General features: G+C 44.7%; 1 protein-coding gene across 2 annotated transcripts in view; it reads left to right on the forward strand.

Annotated features, from left to right (window-relative positions):
- AMOTL1 (angiomotin like 1) overlaps positions 1–18,797 on the forward strand; it is a 154,818-nt gene that overhangs the window by 100,922 nt on the left and 35,099 nt on the right. For both annotated transcript variants that reach the window (XM_084617772.1, XM_084617773.1), the window contains 2 exons: positions 4,392–4,536; positions 7,984–8,073. In XM_084617772.1, the coding sequence (XP_084473898.1) occupies positions 4,392–4,536; positions 7,984–8,073 (235 nt within the window). The remainder of the gene's footprint in view (positions 1–4,391; positions 4,537–7,983; positions 8,074–18,797) is intronic.

An 18,797-nucleotide genomic window follows, 5' to 3' on the forward strand; every position in this document is an offset into this window, starting at 1 on the left:
ATTCAGCGACACTGCATACCAGACCTTGCTTTTGACTCCCCTCTAGCACCCTTGGACCAGGTAGGGATCTGAGTACACTCTAACTCTGTAATGGCTTGAATACCAAATCTGTCCTGGCTTGAATGCACAAAAGGAGTTAAATACCTAAAATCCTGTTTTAGACCCCTAAATCCCGCGTTTTGGGACACTGCAATGTACTAAACTCCTGCTGAATCCTGCAGGCACCTAAACTCATTCAGCGCCTAAGTTTTGGCAGCAGAAATTGCCAAGGCACCTAGGTCTTTGCCTCTGAGCTAGTGCATACTGCCTCCCTGTCTGGGTGCCCTCACCACCAGGGTATAGAGTCATTCTTATGCTTGTGCTCTCTTTCTGGCACAAATAATGAGAGAAAGACAGAGACCTATATCCCAGGGTCCAGTCCCCCTGCTCCAATGACTCTAATTATTTAGCCACAGGGCAACAGCTTCCACTGGAGAGACTAAGGCCTGGTCTACACTACGAGTTTATGCTGGATTTAGCAGCGTTAAATCGAATTAACCCTGCACCCATCCACACAACGAAGCCATTCTTTTCGACGTAAAGGGCTCTTAAAACCGATTTCTGTACTCCTCCCCAACGAGGGGATTAGCGCTGAAATCGACATCGCCGTTTCGAATTAGGGTTAGTGTGGCAGCAATTCGAAGGTATTGGCCTATACAGAAATCGGTTTTAAGAGTCCTTATGAAAACAGAGAGTGCCCTAAACCCTAGAGTTTTCATGCCAGATGGGCTCTATTATAAGCGTAGAAGTGACATGTCTGGGGCTCTGTCCCGGAGCGTCCGTTTGATTCTTTGGTTTTCTGGTACACTTGTCTGAGCTCCTTAAGTTTCATGCGGCACTGTGTTGCATCCCTGATGTAGCCTCTGTCTCTCATGGCCTCGGAGATTTTTTGAAATGTTTTGGCATTTCGTCTTTTGGAACGTAGTTCTGATAGCATAGATTCCTCTCCCCAGACAGCAATAAGAACCAGTACCTCCTGTTTGGTCCATGCTGGAGCCCTTTTTCGATTCTGGGACTGTATGGTGACCTGTGCTGATGAGCTCGCCTGGCCAAACAGGAAATGAGATTCAAAAGTTCCTGGGGCTTTTCCTGTACACCTGGCCAGTGCATCCGAGTTCAGAGTGCTGTCCAGAGCGGTCACAATGGTGCACTGTGGGATAGCAGCAGAATACGGACCCTGGACTTCAGAAAAGCAGACTTTGACACTCTCAGGGAACTGATGGGCAAGATCCCCTGGGAGAATAACATGAGGGGGAAAGGAGTCCAGGAGAGCTGGCTGTATTTTCAAGAATCCTTATTGAGGTTACAGGGACAAACCATCCCGATGTGTAGAAAGAATAGTAAATGTGGCAGGCGACCAGCTTGGCTTAACAGTGAAATCCTTGCTGATCTTAAATACAAAAAAGAAGCTTACAAGAAGTGGAAGACTGCACAGATGACCAGGGATGAATATAAAAATATTGCTCGGGCATGCAGGAATGAAATCAGGAAGGCCAAATCACACCTGGAGTTGCAGCTAGCAAGAGATGTTAAGAGTAACAAGAAGGGTTTCTTCAGGTATGTTAGCAACAAGAAGAAAGTCAAGGAAAATGTGGGCCCCTTACTGAATGAGGAAGGCAACCTAGTGACAGAGGATGTGGAAAAAGCTAATGTACTCAATGTTTTTTTTGCCTCTGTCTTCACGAACAAGGTCAGCTCTCAGACTGCTGCACTGGGCAGCACAGCATGGGGAGGAGGTGACCAGCCCTCTGCGGAGAAAGAAGTGGTTCGAGAATATTTAGAAAAGCTGGACGTGCACAAGTCCATGGGGCCAGATGTGTTGCATCTGAGAGTGCTAAAGGAGTTGGCGGATGTGATTGCAGAGCCATTGGCCATTATCTTTGAAAACTCATGGTGATCGGGGGAAGTCCCGGACGACTGGAAAAAGGCTAATGTAGTGCCCATCTTTAAAAAAGGGAAGAAGGAGGATCCTGGGAACTACAGGCCAGTCAGCCTCACCTCAGTCCCTGGAAAAATCATGGAGTAGATCCTCAAGGAATCAATTCTGAAGCACTTAGAGGAGAGGAAAGTGATCAGGAACAGTCAGCATGGATTCACCAAGGGCAAGTCATGCCTGACTAATCTAATTGCCTTCTATGACGAGATAACTGGCTCTGTGGATGAAGGGAAAGCAGTGGACGCGTTGTTCCTTGACTTTAGCAAAGCTTTTGACACAGTCTCCCACAGTATTCTTGCCAGCAAGTTAAAGAAGTATGGGCTGGATGAATGGACTATAAGGTGGATAGAAAGCTGGCTAGATTGTCGGGCTCAACGGGTAGTGATCAATGGCTCCATGTCTAGTTGGCAGCCGGTATCAAGTGGAGTGCCCCAAGGGTCAGTCCTGGGGCCAGTTTTGTTCAATATCTTCATAAATGACCTGGAGGATGGTGTGGATTGCACCCTGAGCAAGTTTGACACTAAACTGGGAGGAGAGGTAGATTCGCTGGAGGGTAGGGGTAGGATACAGAGGGACTTAGACAAATTGGAGGACTGGGCCAAAAGAAATCTGATGAGGTTCAACAAGGACAATGTTTTTGCCCCATCAGGCAGTGGGATTTCTACCCAGATTTCAAATGGGCGGCGGAGACTGCGGGAACTGTGGGATAGCAACCCACAGTGCAATGCTCCGGAAGTCGATGGTTGCCTCAGTACTGTGGACGCACTCCGCCAACTAAATGCATTTAGAGCATTTGTGTGGACACACACACAATCGACTGTATAAAAACGCTTTCTACAAAACCAACTTCTATAAATTGGACCTAATTTCATAGTGTAGACATGGCCTGAGGAAGCCCCACATTCAGAATATCCCATAGCCCAATGGTTAGAGCACTCACCTAAGAGATGGTAGTTCCCTGTTCAAATCCCCTTTCTCCTTCAGGTGGAGGTGGGCTTTAGCCAAGGGTCTCCCACATCCTAGGGGAGTACCCTAACCACTCTCCTCCTCCTTACTAACAACATAGGTGCTGCTGCCAAGAGAGGATTTACAGTTCAGAATCCCAAACAGAGCTACATGCCTCCCTATAGCCTGGATTTAGGCACCTACCTCTGAGACTTGGTGGGATTTAGCACAACCCATCTCATTGGCATCTCCCATTGGCTAGCTTAGGCTGCTCCCCACATAGTGTGCTGGCTTTTGTGAGTTGCAGTCCAAAGTTCCTGTCTCTCCCCGTTTATTGTAGAGGAGCTTGGACGCCTATCTCAGGCTTTGTGAATCTTTTCAGTATCACCATGCCAAATTCCTTTTGTGCATTCAGGTCTCTATAATTTGCTTAAGTTTGGATTGGAATCTAGATTTCAACAGTCCAAGTGCAAGCGTGTTCAAATCCTGGCTTTTGCTTCAGTCCATTAAAGCAGAAGTTCCCAACCTTTATCTAAGATGACGCACCATTTTGTCTTTTTTTGCAACCTATCATTATATATACGCACCCTCTGCCCCAGGACCAAAACCCTAATCCTGGCCTGGTGCAGAGGGGCAGCCCTGGGCGCGGGAGGGTCGGGGGATGGAGTGTGAACCCAACCCCACTCACCTTACAGCAGCAGCTCCTGTGCCCTCGGGGCCAAACCTGAGTGGCACTGCAAGTCCGTGTCCCAGGCTGCAATGTCTGGAACAGGGATCCAGCCCCAGCCCCGCTGGGCAGGAGCTTGTGTGTGGGTTGAGTGTGGGGTGGACTCATTCTCCACACCCCACCTCCTCACCCACCTAGGCCCTCCCCTCGGCACCAGAACAGGAGTAGTATATGCTTGCCTAGGCCAGTACCTAGTAATGGATTAATTGGCCCTGGACATGGCAAACCATCTACAGCTCTCCAGTGACCTACTGGTGTTCGGAAAACAGTGTGTTAGAGAGATAAGGGGCCAGATTCACTTACACCAGTATAAATCAGGAGTAACTCAGCCCATTCTAATGTGCATATTTCCTCAGCACCCCCTGAGGACAGCTTTCAAGTGGAGGCCTCTGTAGCTGAAGAAAGAGGATCAAATCTCTGTTACATAACAGTCGTCTGTCCACCCCGCCCCCCCCCTTGAGTTTGCTTGGAAGCATTTATCTGAGCATTGACCTGTGCTATTGTAGCAGAATATTTCTGAGGTGGGTGGGAAGTTGATTGCTCAGTGCAATAGGGATGTTTAAAAAGTGCAGGTATCAGTTTGTTATCTGTCTAAAAGAATTCTTATTATAGAATCATATGCTTGTTTGAAACTTGGAACGTGCATCACCCCGGCACACAAAAACCCCTGGGAAATGCTCCAAGCGAGTGTCAGAATGACATACATTCCTGCCCTGCTTTAATGGGAGGTCTCTCTCCTTTCAGTTTGAAATAGAAATTCAGAGGATTTCAGAAGCGTATGAGGGCCTGGTCAAGACCACCACTAAGAGAGAGTCTCTGGACAAGGCTATGAGAAACAAGCTTGAAGGAGAAATTAGGAGACTTCACGATTTCAACAGGGATCTCCGTGGTATGTTGAGTTTTTTACACATTTTTTCACTCTAAGTGACATGCTGTATCATTCCTCAATTATCAAGCTCCTAATCGCCAGCCTCAGGCTTTAGACAAACCGATTTTCATGTGTTTTAGATAAACTGCTTTAGAAATCAAGTTCTGTTTGTTGGTAAAGGATAAAAATGCTCTGATTTTCCAAGTTACAAACAAGTTCCCCAGCAAACTACATGAGACAACTTTAAGCATTGGATTTTTGTTCTAATTCTTAAAACACCAATTTAACCTGAAGACCAAAATTATAAACTCTGCAGTAAACCTCTAAAGGTTATTCTTCCCAGTCTGCAAATCTAATCTATAATGAGTTCAACAGCAAGGTATGTAATATAATGTAATATATAATATAAAATATAAGTCTCAAATAGGACTGTCGATTAATCGCAGTTAACTCACATGATTAACTCAAACAATTAATCACAATTTAAAAAATTTATCATGATTAATCACAGTTTTAATTGCACTGTTAAACAATAGACTACAATTGAAATTTATTAAATATTTTTGAACGTTTTTCTACGTTTTCAAATATATTGATTTCAACTACAACATAGAATACAAAGTGTACAGTGCCCACTTTATATTATTATTTTTATTACAAATATATTTGCACTGTAAAAATGATAAGCAAAAGAAATAGTATTTTTCAATTCACCTCATACAAGTACCATAATGCAATATCTTTATCATGAAAGTGCAACTTACAGGTGTAGACTTTTTTCGTTACATAGCTGCACTCAAAAACAAAACAATGTAAAACTTTAGCGCCTACAAATTCACAGTCGTCCTTCTTGTTCACCAATCGCTAAGACAAACAAGTTTGTTTACATTTACAGGAGATAAAGCTGCTGGCTTCTTATTTACAATGTCACCTGAAATTGAGAACAGGCGTTTGCATGGCACTTTTGTAGCCAGCATTGTAAGATATTTACATGCCAGATATGCTAAATATTTGTATGCTCCTTCATGCTTCAGCCACCATTCCAGAAGACATGCTTCCATGCTGATGACGCTGGTTAAAAAAGTAATGTGTTAATTAAATTTGTGACTGAACTCCTTGAGGGAGAATAGTATGTCTCCCGCTCTGTTTTACCCGCATTCTGCCATGTATTTCATATTATAGCAGTCTTGGATGATGACCTAGCACATGTTGTTCGTTTTAAGAACTCTTTCACTGCAGATTTGACAAAATGCAAAGAAGGTACCGATGTGAGTTTTCTAAAGATAGCTACAGCAGTGGACCCACGGTTTAAGAATCTGAAGTGCCTTCCAAAATCTGAGAGGGATGAGGTGTGGAACATGCTTTCAGAAGTCTTAAGTAGCAACACTCCAATGCAGAAACTACAGAACCCGAACCACCAAAAAAAAGAAAATCAGCCTTCTACTGGTGGCATCTGACTCAGATGATGAAAGTGAACATGCGTCGGTCTGCTCTGCTTTGGATCGTTATCGAGCAGAACCCTTCATCAGCATGGGGGCATGTCCTCTGGAATGGTGGTAGAAGCATGAAGGGCCATATGAATCTTTAGAGCATCTGGCGTGTAAATATCTTGCAATGCCAGCTACAACAGTGCCATGCGAACCCCTGTTCTCACTTTCAGGTGACATTGTAAACAAGAAGCGGGCAGCATTATCTCCCATAAATGTAAACAAACTTGTTTGTCTGAGAGACTGGCTGAACAAGTAGGACGGAGTGGAGTTGTAGGCTCTAAAGTTTTACGTTGTTTTATTTTTGAATGCAGGATTTTTTGTACATAATTCTACATTTTAAGTTCAACTTTCATGATAAAAAGATTGCACTACCGTACTTGTATGAGATGAATTGAAAAATACTATTTGTTTTGTTTTTTACAGTGCAAATATTTGTAATCAAAAATAAATATAAAGTGAGCACTGTACACTTGGTATTCTGTGTTGTAATTGAAATCAATATATTTGAAAATGTAGAAAACACCAAAAAATATTTAAACAAATGGTATTGTGTTATTGTTTAACAGTGTGATTAATTGCACGATTAATTAAGATTTATTTTTTAATCACTTGACAGCCCTAGTCTCAAATGCATTACAAACATTCAAAAGCCAAATTTTCAAAGAGCTTCCCATTGAATAGGCAACATTTGTAGACACCCTTTTTGCAAGTGCAAATGGATGTGCACATTGTTTAACTGTGTGCCTAACTATCCACTGAGTGTGCACAGATTCCTCTTTGTGCGCTTGTCCAATGGAGGCCCTTTAAAAATTGAGTCATGATTTTACTCAGCACAGCTGGAGGCTGGTCACCATTTTACAGATGGAGAAATGGAAGTGAAGAGGCAATAAGGCTAGAGCCAATGGAGCAATGGGGTGCAGGGAGGTAGAATGAGTAGTGCCTGAGTGGTGGAGGAGGGTATCACATGTCTCTCTCTGTAGGGGAATCGCAGTTCAAAGCAGCACTGTTGCTTCTCTGGTACTAGCTGCTGGTCAGGAGTGAGGCTGTCCCCTTTGTGATGTGCAGCAGTACCACCCACAGCAGGATTGCCCTTGCACTTGCAGGGTGAGCTTCACCCGTGTACAGAGGGCTGGCAAAATGCTTAGGCATCATTTCATTGCCCTGTCATCCTCCAGGTAGTTCTTAATTGGGACAAAAGCATAGGCCTTGTGCTGGCCCTCAGCCTGGAGCTGAATTTCATCTGGAGACCACCACAAGCAGCTACATTAGAGTACTTCATACCGTGATCCACAGTGCTGCAGGCATTCAGGTCTCCTATTTCCTGTACTGTTAGTTTCAGGCTTTCATCTCCTGAAGCTTGACAAATTCAAACAGGAAATAAGGGGCACTCTTTAACATTGAGGGCAATTAACCATTGGGAACACATTACCCAGGGATATAGTGGATTCTTCTTCACTTGACAGCTTTAAATTAAGTCTTGCTCAAAGAGATGCTCTAGCTCAGTGTTTCTCAATGACAGGTCCGTTGACCGGCGCCAGTCCCTGAGATCTCCCTGACACAGTTTAGGAAGGCAACAAACTGGTCCCAGGTGTCAAAAAGGTTGAGAAACATTGCTCTAGCTCAACCACAAGTCACTGGGCTTGGGACAGGAATCACTGGGTGAAACTCTGTGGCCTGTGTTACTGCAGGCAGTCCAACTTGATGATCTAATGTTGCTTCTGGTTTTCAAATCTATGAAGGCCTGAACTCTGCCAACCAGTAAACATCTTCTTAGCAACCAGAAACTAAAAGATTAATCTTCTGAAGGAGTCCAGGGCTCATCCCTCACTGTTTGATATATACCTCAGCCTCTTTCATTTTTATATCTCCCTTTTGAGCTTCTATTTATACCATGCTGCTGGCATGCGTTTTCTTGGTTGTTGGCCTATAATTTTATATACATGTATTTATATTTAAAGTATTTCCTGTTTATGTGCAGACCGACTGGAGACTGCCAATAGGCAGCTAGCCAGCAGAGAATTTGATGGGCATGAAGATAAGGCAACAGAGGGCTTTTATGCCTCTCAGAGTGAGTACTGCATTCATCTCTTCTGAAGATATGGTTTTTAACTGGAGTGGAGGAGGGAGCTTAGTCATCATTTTTTATTGCCTTTGTGGTTAGGTTTTACTTAGCTAGTTCGTTGTGTAACATTATTGCAGCTACCAGACTAGGTTCTGTTGCCTGTTCTTTCTCTGTGCACCAGAGCCATGCAACAGGAGTGAACGGTACACACAAATTAGCTCATTTTGATTAAATATTTACTTTAAAATGTTGCTTGCAGGGGTAGTCCCAGAACACACACATCTCAGAGAAGCCAAATTCTTCTCTCAGCTGGGATAGGTTCAGAGTAACCTCCACTGACTTCATTGGAATGACTCAGGATAGACACTAATGTGAATGAGAGCAGAATTTGGCCCCTTCTTTGAAGAAGGGAACTGGAGGGACAGCAGTCATACACTTCTTGTGACATCCCAGGCATTTCCCCACAGGTTCAGGCTTCTTTATTGGCGGGATGCTGTGCTGTTCCAAACAGAACAAAACCAAATGAGAAATTTCCCACAAAAAAAAAAATTATGGAAAAAAAATAGTTTTGGGTCAATCAAAAAGTTTTGTTTCGATAAAATCACAACATTTCATTCTCATTTTGACCTTTTAAAAAATTAATCTAAAAATAACTAATTTTCTTTAAAATAATAGCCATATTGAAATGGAAAATGAAAACATTCCATTCTGAATATTTTGAAATGGGACATTTTGATGTTATCAAAATATTTTGTTTCTTTTATTTCTGAACAAAATTTTGTCAAAATCTACATATTTTCTGAAATGTTTCTATTTCTACAAAACCAGAGTGTTTTGTCAAAACTCCATTTTGATGAAAAATTTCCAACCAGCTGTTTCAAAGGAGCTTCAATGGGAGCTCAGGGTGTTGAAAACCTCCCTGGTGTTATGCAGCACCTTGTCGGATTTGATCCAGTTGAAGCAAATGTCCTGAATGTGACTTAATCTTCATTTTCTGGTGTGTGTTGATGGTTTCCTTGAATGACAGCATGTGACTATATAGCACTGACTGCATAATAATGTACGCAGGAGGCGATATTCAGGTTGCACAGACAGCCGTAATTTAGTCAGTGGATGATTCACTTTGCAACTGTAGCTTTCTTCTAGCATTGGTTTTTTTAATATGGAATTTCCTACATTTTAAAAAAAGGAGAAATAGGGAAACAAAGAAATTCTACCATGTGCTGCTATTTGCTAGCAACACTAGAATGTGCTGCATTGCACAGCTTGTGCAATCTGTGAGGCAGGAGCCTCATTCCGTGACCACCTGTCTTTAATGTATTGACTTTTTCTTTCTTGTACAGTGCTTAATAAATACTAAATAGTTCTAGAGGTTTCAGAAGTGTTCTTCTACAAGTAGATGCAGCCATGTATTCCACATAAGTGTGTGTGCTCCCAGTGCATCGGAGCCTGAGAATTTTGCCTCATAGTACCCGTAGCACTCACGCTTCGTGGTTGTAGCCCCTCCCCTGGTTATATAAGGTATAGTTTGCTCTCACTGCCTGGGGCTGGAGTCGGAGCTCTGTGTGGTTTTCACCTCACAATCTCTTCTCAGTTACTGAGAGTTTTTTCTCTTCGTAGTTATACAGTTAAACCCTACTTAGTGTTAGTGTTAGTTAGCAAGTTAGTGTCGTTAGTGTAGTTAGTTGCCTTGGGTGATGCCCTCCCAAGGTTCAAACGCTGCCTGTCGTGTTCAAGGGCGATCCCCTTCAGTGATCCCCACATGAGGTGCTTGCTCTGTGTGGGCCAGGGTCACGCCAAGGAGTGGTGTTAGATTTGTTAATCGTTCACAGAAAGGACTCAAGTGGATAGAGACCTTCGTCTGAAGCAGCACCTCATCGAGCAGGCCATGAGGCCTGTTTCAGCACAGAGGCCCGAGTTGGATCGGCGGTCGCTCTCAGATTCAGTGAGTGACGCTGCTCTGTGTTGCAGGGCTGGCATCTCTCCTAAGAGATGAAGAAGCTGTTCAGCCTCCTGGAGTGCGCCAAGGAAAAGGTCTCATAAAACCAATTGGGACCACTCCAGGTCTCGTGGAGACTCTTCTTCTTCGTTTAAGAGGAGTATGGACTGGTGTCGTGCTACTGCCTGCACGCGGGATGGAGCAGACCCTTCAAACTGCTCCCCAGTACCGCGTAGAGGCATAGGGGAGCACATAGCAGTGACTAGGATTACTAACTTCGGTTGGACATATTCCTGGAGGTTTCAGCAGATGACATAATCTTTAATTAAAGATTAATCTTTAATCCTTGGAGGCTCCAGGACAATCCTGGAGGGTCGGCACCTCTACGGTGACTCTAGTTCCAGCTCTGGAAGGCCCGTGGGGTCCGGTACCAATGGCAGTGATGCCAGCACTGGGTGTTTACACACTGACAGTATAGCAGGCAGCTGCAGATCTACTCTGCCTATCAGTTCTGGGCTTCCCGCTCATCCAGGACTTCACTGGGGTTATGGCATCCACGACCTTGTTGGCACCGTCTGGGCTTGTCTCAGTATCTTGGGGTCCGTGGACAACACAGCCTGATTTCCACCTGCCACAGACTGCAGAATTGAGGCCAGTGCGGGGCCTGGCACTGAGAACCTCCTCTGCACTGGTGCACTCCTTGGCACCGACATTGTCTTGACAGCAGATCCTGTCTTCCATCTCAGCACCATCTGCTGCATCAGTTCTAGAGCTGCTGATGTTAGTACCAACGCTGCTCCTGGCCCCGGATGTAACTGTGATGTATTTGGTGTCGGCTGCGCCAATTCCATCAGCAGCACTAATACTTCTTTCCTACTAGGTAGCAGGTGAATCAGATCATCTCCTTACATCATCAGGGCCAGCTCCATCACTGTCCCCGGAGACCCAGGGCGCCTCAGGATTCAGGTTGGGATCTTTCTTCTGCTCTCCCTCACCTGATTGATGCCGAGAAGAGCACTGGTACCAAGACAGAGGCCCCGACCCAGAGTCTCCTCGCCACCAGTGCCCTACCCGTACTTCCAGTGACCTCCTTGGAATCTGTGGGATGGTCCTCAGTGTCAAAAGTCACATTCCTCACCCTGTTCCAGAGCAAGACCTGATAGGGGTACGTCGGCGGCGGTGGTGTTCCATTGTGAGTTCAGACATCGGTTGAGCTTCCCTTCTCAGAGTTGTCCCGTCCAGATCTGACAGTTCAGGGCAGGACCCATCTCTAGTGGAACTGCTGCTTCATCATCATCCCTTGATGATTTGAGGTTACCAGGCTCCTCTTCTCCATCAGTCCTGAGGACTTCAAGGCCAACCAGGACCTTCTGCAGGGTGTGGCTGCTACCTTGGGCATCCAGGCAGCGTTCCTGCAGGAGAATACTCACAAACTACTGGATATTCTTCAGCCATCTTCCGTGGGAGGGTAGCCTATTGACCTATTAATGAGGTACTACGGAGTCTGCAAACATTCTTTGGAGTACTCCGGCTTCAGTGCCACCTGCAGCGAAGCGTTCAGAGAAACACTATTTTGTACCTACGCAGGGTTTTGAGGGCTTCTATTCCCTAATTCCCTGGTTGTGACTGCAGCAAATGATGGGGCTTGGCAGGGCAGGTGTAAGTCTGTGCCCAAAGACAAGGAATCCAAGAGGATGGACTTAATGGGTAAAAAAATCTATACCTCCTCTTCCCTGCAAATGTGTATTGCAAACCAGCAGCCAATGCTATCCAAGTACAATTTTATTAATTGGACAGCTATGTCTAAATTTGTACACCAGTTACCTGGAGCCTCCAGGGACGAATTTTGAGCGTTGGGAGCTGATTTCTATTTGGTGGCCAAGACATCCTTGCAGTCAGCTTTGGACATGGCAGGTACCTCGGCCAGAGTTGTGGCCTCAGCAGTAACCATGAGAAGGGCGTCGTGGCTGCAAAATTCAGGCATTGCTCCAGATGTGTTGCAGACTATTGAGGATGTGCCTTACAAAGGTCGAGTGCTTTTTCCGGAAAAGACTGCTGAAACCTTGCTCTCGTTTAAAGACTCAAGAACCAGCCTATGCTCTCTTGGGATATATACTCAGGCAGCATGGAGATGTCATTTTGACAGTGAGTGGCAGCATCAACTGTACCACTTGCAACACGCCTTTGGGCAATCCTTCCACCCCCAAGGCAACAAGACTACCCCAGAGAGGGTCATAGATCCCAGAGGCAGAGGCCGTCAGGTCTGGGGTTTGGCCAGCTGACTCTATCCTCTCACAACATCTACCAAATGCCTGTTTTAATTTGTATGTCCAGGGCAGTGATCCAGTCATGATCACTATATCCCCATCCCCCCTGTTTGGGGACAGGCTGTCTCATTTTCATAATGTTTGGGGCTTGATTACTACTGACAGCTGGGTCCTAAGCACCATCAGATCAGGTTATGCCATCCAGTTCTTTTCCATCCCTCCTTTCCACCTTCCTACCCCATCTCTCTTCAGGGAGCCCACTCACTTGACATTGCTCCTTGAGCAGGTTCAGTCTCTACTAGCTTTGAGAGCTGTAGAGGAAGTCCCTGTACAGCACCAGGGCCCAGGGTTTTATTCACAGTACTTTCTGGTTCCCAAAACCAAAGGAGGGGTGAGACTGATTCTTGATCTCTGCAACCTCAACAAATATATCAGATATGTGAGATTCTGGATGGTCACCCTATCAGCTATCCTCCCTGCGTTAAATCAGAACAACTCTGGACCGTCAGGGTGCTTATTTTCACATGACAGTTCTTCCGAGCCACAGACGGTTTCTCCAGTTTGTTGTGGCACACCGATATTATCAGTATACCATACTCCCTCTAGTCTGGCCTCTTCTCCCCCAGTTTTTACCAAATGGATGGGTGTAGTGACAGTATAACACAGGAAAGGGGGAAATTCATATCTTCCCGTAACTACATGATTGGTTACTGAAGGGCAAGTCCAGGGAAGAAGTTCTCTCTCATGTACACTCCACACTTCGCTGACTTGATCGTCTGGGTCTCATTTGCAACAGAGACAAGTCAACATTGGTCCCCACTCAAAAAATTGAGTTCATTGGGGCCTTAATAGGTTCTACAAGTTTGAGAGCACTTCTGCCAACAGATTGTTTTCAGGCGATTTGTCATCTGTATTTGGAGCTGCACTTTCAGCCTTTAACTACAGCTCTAGAGTGCCTAAAGCTGTTGGGTCACATGGCTGCTTGCCAAGTTGCATCTTCGCCCTCTCCAAATGTGGCTGCAGACAATTTTATCATCCAACCCATCACCCCTTAGACAGATTGATTTGGCTCCCTCCGCTCCTTATGGAGGTGGACTGTTGAGGGCAATATAGGCTGTTCCCTTCACTTGGTCTCACCAGCCAGGACTGTTGTCACTGATGCCTCCTTGATAGGCTGGGGAGCACATCTGGAGTCGCTGAGAGTTCAGGGCCTGTAGTCAGAACGAGAAGCTACATTTCATGTCAGCATTCCGGAACTTCAGTCCATTTACAACACATATCACGCCCTTTGAGATTGCATCGTGGCTCAGTAGTTCACATTCTTACAGACAACACCACCGTGATGCATTATGTGAACAGAAAGGAGAAGCACACTTGAGTGCTGTGTCAGGAACCAATCAGGGCATGGCAGTTTCGCATTGGAGAGAACATTACTCCAGTGATTAATCACTTACCTGGGGCCCAGAATCAACTCACAGATCACCTCAGCAGGAATTTCTTCCAAAGTCACAAGTAGTCTCTGAAACCCAGTGTCCTGCAATCCATCTTTGTAATTTAGGGCATCACTACGATCTATCTGGTCACTATGAAAGACAATAAGAAATGCCATCTGTTTTGCTCTGAAGGGGGCCTTAGTCTGGGCTCCATGACTGATACCTTTCACCTGGGTTGGGAATCAGCACTCCTCTGTGCTTTTCCTCCAGTTCCAATTATCCCTCGGGTAATCCTCAAACTCAGGTTGGATCATTCCAGGGTCATCCTCATTGCTCCAGCATGGCCAAGGCAATCTTGGTTCTCTTGCTTTCTGGTGTTATCGATTCAGCCTCCCATATCTCTTTCTCTTCATCCCAACCTCCTGACCCAGCATCACAGTCAGATCTTGCACCCTGCACTCAGCCCTCTATATATCATTGCATGGCTGCTCCATAGTTAAATTAGAAGGAACAATATTCAGAGGCTATTCAACAGGTTTTACCTAATAGTAGGAAACCCTCCACCAGATTGGCCTATTTGGCCAAATGGAAATGTTTATTGGTGTGGTCATTGACTCGCAGGGTTCAACTGATGTTGACTGGGATTCAGGACATCTTGGAGTATTTGTTGCATCTTCATGCTTCAGGTCTTGCACTCAATTCGTTGAAGGTCCACCCAGCTATGATTTCGGCATTTCATCCACCCATCCAGGGGAGGTCGACATTTGTGAAAGCCATGGTCTCAAAGTTCTTGAAAGGAGTCCTTTGTCTCCACCTACCAGTGAAAGAACCAGTTCCTTTGTGGGACCTCAGTACGGTCTTAGGGGTGCTGATGAGACCTCCATTCAAGCCTTTGGCATCTTCTTTTCCTCTTCTGTGTCAAAAAACTGCATTCCTGGTGGCTGTAACATGCGCAAGGAGAGCATGTGAGTTGCAGTCTTTGATGGCAATTCTCGAAAGACAAAATGCCTTTGTGGTCACACCCTAAGTTTTTATCTAAAGTGATATCTCAATTTCACCTGAAACAGGCAGTGTATCTATCTGTGTTCTAACCTAAGCTACATTTAACGCTGGAGAAGCAGCATCTTCTTTCGTTGGATGTTAAGTGTTGCCTCGCCTTTTACCTGGACAGGACTAAACCCTTTATTATTTTGCCTCATCTGTTTGTGTCCTATGCAGACCAGATGAAGGGACAAGCAGTCTCTTTGCAGGCAGTCTCCAGGTGGATAACTTCCTGTATTTGAGACTGAATATGAAAAAATGCAAGCTACACCCCTCAAGGGGTGTGAGCTCATTCCATGAGGGTGCAGGCTACATCAATGGTATTTTGAAGTGGCGTTTCAGCATTGGACATTTACGGGGTGCCACTTGGTTGTCTGTGCATACGTTTACCAGTCATTATGCCATTGTATCTGCTCTGGATGTTGCAGTAAACTTTGGTAGAGCAGTCCTTTAAGCAGACTCTGGGCCCCACCTCCTCCAAGTACTGCTTATGAGTCACCTAAGTGCAATACACGGCTGCATCTACTCAAAGAAGATGAAACGGTTACTTAGTATAACTTGGGTTCTTTAAGATGTGATGCAGACGTAGTATTCCACAATCCACCCTCTGTCCCCTCAGCTTTGGAGTCTATACTCTTGGCGTTCAGCGTGAAGGAACTGATGGGGGTTGCGGAGGTGCTGCCTCATATAGCCAATGGAGGGGCTATGGCTACAAGGCAAGGGTACCACTAGGCAGCATTCTCTGGCACCAGTGCACTGTGTTTGCACACACATAAGTGGAATACACTTTTGTATCACATCTTGAAGAACCAGTTACAGTAAGTAACCATGTCTTTTTAAAGGACTCTGTGATAGTTTCAGAGTGAGGAAACTGGACTCAAACTGTTGGATATTCCAGAATATTTAGGCTCTGTAATTCCTTAACATTCTAATATTTATGTCTATAATGTAGCCTGTGGGTGTGTACTTGCTACTACATGTTACTAAAAACACTAAACTTTATTTGAACCAGATCACGTCATACATTATACTGCGATTTAAAGCAAATTTTTAAAAAATCCTTTACTAGGACCTTAGCCAATGAGATACCAACCAAAAGTATACCCAACACTGAAGAACAAATAGTTACTGCACAAATCTTGAATGAGTGGATGTACCATCCTACTAGCTAAATGAGTGTTTGCTAGGATGCATAGATATTGTTCTATGACCACAGATTTCAATGTGTTAAAAGAGTGTTTAAGGAGAAGTCACTCTGCAAAGTGACCTTGTATGGGTTTCATATCTTTTCCTTCTCCGTGGCTTCCATATTTCCATATCAAGTTTGCTGAGTTTACAAGTTAAAAGTAGGAGGCAAATCTTCAGTTGGTGTAAATCAGCCTAGCTCCACTGAATGCATTGGAGCAAATGCTGATTTACACCATCTGAGGATTTGGCTTGGGGTTTCCAACTGCCAGCCACGCTAACTCCACCTGGAATTTGAAAGTCATACTGTGTTCTTTCTGGCTCATGCAACATCATCAGTAACAAAGATGCCACTGTGGGAATGTAGATGATCATTTTGTTGTAGATGCGCAAAGCAGAAGGCAGTCTAGCCCACTCTTCCATAACTGTGTTGGCGCTGCATTGTTAACAGATGTCATTAGACCTGTAGATAGTGTTCTGAATACAGAAGCAGGTCTGTTGAATAAGAAGATACCACTTTCACACAGGCCTTGTCTATTCTGGGGACAGTTTCAAGCAAGGATAGATTACACCAATGCAATTTTCAGTTTATAATGCCTTTGCCTTTTGATACAAAGGGTCTACACCAGGGCAGCTAAACTGATGGCTGGGCAACTGATGGTTAAAATCGCCAGTGTAGCCAAAGCTGTAGTCCCTTTTCTGACTACAACTCTGCTTCAAAAGATGGTTTTATTGACACATAACCAGAAGTAATGATGTAACCGCATGCTGTGCTCTCAGCATATCACAGATAACAATTATAAACAAATATAGCTCTTTGAGATCACATCACACAAATTGGTGTGGATGCTTGGAGTGTCTACTAGTCTAGGCCAGAGAGCCAAATGTGACAAATATGATGTAAAGCTTTTCCAATAATAGAAAAAGAGGGGGCACAGAATTTACAATCTGTATTTATATTTTGTGGGCAGCTATTGCCTGCAGAATAGATTAGTTTGATATGAGAATATTGGTTGAGTACTTTGCTGTTGAGATCCACAAGGAATTTCCTTTTCTCCAGATGTAATGAAAATCCCTTTGCAGTCCAGGTTTAGCAGGGACCATGTGACTGATGTCACTGATATGGTGTCATTTATAAGTCCTTTCTGAGGGGCAGAATACAACTTGGCTTGCACTCTGTTGCAAGCAAGGTCTGGTGTTATGTGGGCCCCTTCTGTACACTCTGTTACATCTTTTGGTAGGAGCTTCAGCCAGAAGACTGCAAGCTCTTTGCAAATTTGTGGCTAAATTGCAGCCTGAGTGCACTCAGTACAGCTTCATTCATATGTGTCTGTATGTACTGAGATCTACATAATTAGAAGAGACAGGTTGTGGTGATTGAAAGGGCAGCCACTGGGGTTCCATAGGCTATCAGAGCTAAGTTCCTATCATCTATGCCTCTCATTTTGATAACATCTGAGCACCTCACCATCTTCAATGGGTCTATCTTCATAACATCCACAGAAGGTGGGGGCATTTTGTTATTCCAGTTTTACAGCTAGGAAACCGAGGCACAGAGCAACTCAATGACTTGTCCTACGACACACAGGAAGTCTGTGACAGAGACAGGAATTGAACCCCGATCTCCCAAGTCCCTGGCAAGCACCCTTACCACTGGACCATACTTTCTCTTGTTTTTTCAAATCAGATTAAGGACCAAATTCTGCTCTAGGTCACACTTGCTATACCACTGATAGCCCCAGTGTATAACCCATGGCCCCAGTGTATAACCCGAAACAGAATGTGGCCATAACAACTGTCATTCTGAATCAGAGTCATTTACCTCAGGGTGTTTTTGCAATCCTGTCTATTTTTTAGCTAATGTGTTATTTAATTCTGGATTATTGCTCTTTATTTATAGCTGTTAATTGCAAAGATGCTGTGCAGAGACCTTGCCTTTCTCAAATGTGAATTCCTGTAGTCATTTAGTCTTTTATCAGTCTTGCAGCCCCTACCATGGGTAGTTTTCCGATGAGCTTTGTCATTAGCTCACCATCAGTAATTGAAACTGTAGAGGGAATTTAGGAGGGTAGACTGTAATTACCGCTGATGGAATTTGGCCAGGACATAAGGGTTAGGACTGCAGCTCTTGTGCAATGGTACCTGATTTTCAACATATCAGAGGCCAGGATTGTGCACATACAGTTTCACTCATGTTGTGTATCTATAATCACTGTAATTGTGTGTGCAAGTGTGGGAATTTCACTCAGCCCTTCCCAGCTGTGAGGTGAAGGGATGAATGTGAATAGAGGTTAAGCCATAGAAACAGGGGTGGATTAACGGAAAATGGGGCCAGACTCACCAAAACTTTGCTGCCCCACCTCAAAAAATCACCCTTTTGCTGCATAGACTCCTGCTCTTTCTCCACCCCAATGGGCTCCCTGATATTACCCTCTCAGCCACCCTAGATAAACTCTTGATGTCCAGGTTGGTCCTCACTTGCCCTCCCATTAGGAGTCACATCTGTGTCAGTGAAGGCAGAAATAAACACTTCATTCCTCCATGGCACTTTGCTATATCAGGCCACTCAGACTGCTGGACTTCTGGATCCAGAGACCCTGCGTTAGTCTTTCCTGTTGGGATCAGTGCCTACAAGTTCAGAGTGAGACATGAAGTCTGGAATGCGTGGTGAAAGCTTGTCCGACTGCAGTCCATCCTGTATGTCTTTGATGGGTAATCAGGTCTTAAGGTCTGGCAACTTGGCCCCTTTCAGTTAGAAAAAAAATAAGAAAAGCTTCATTCTGTGTCTCAGCAGTGCAACCCCCATTGAATTAGCAGGATTTGTGGCATGCAAGCCTCCCACAGTGCTTTGAGAACTAAAGGTCT

Source organism: Lepidochelys olivacea (genome assembly GCF_965140295.1).
Source record: "Lepidochelys olivacea isolate rLepOli2 genome assembly, chromosome: 1".
NCBI classification, from domain to species: domain Eukaryota; kingdom Metazoa; phylum Chordata; order Testudines; family Cheloniidae; genus Lepidochelys; species Lepidochelys olivacea.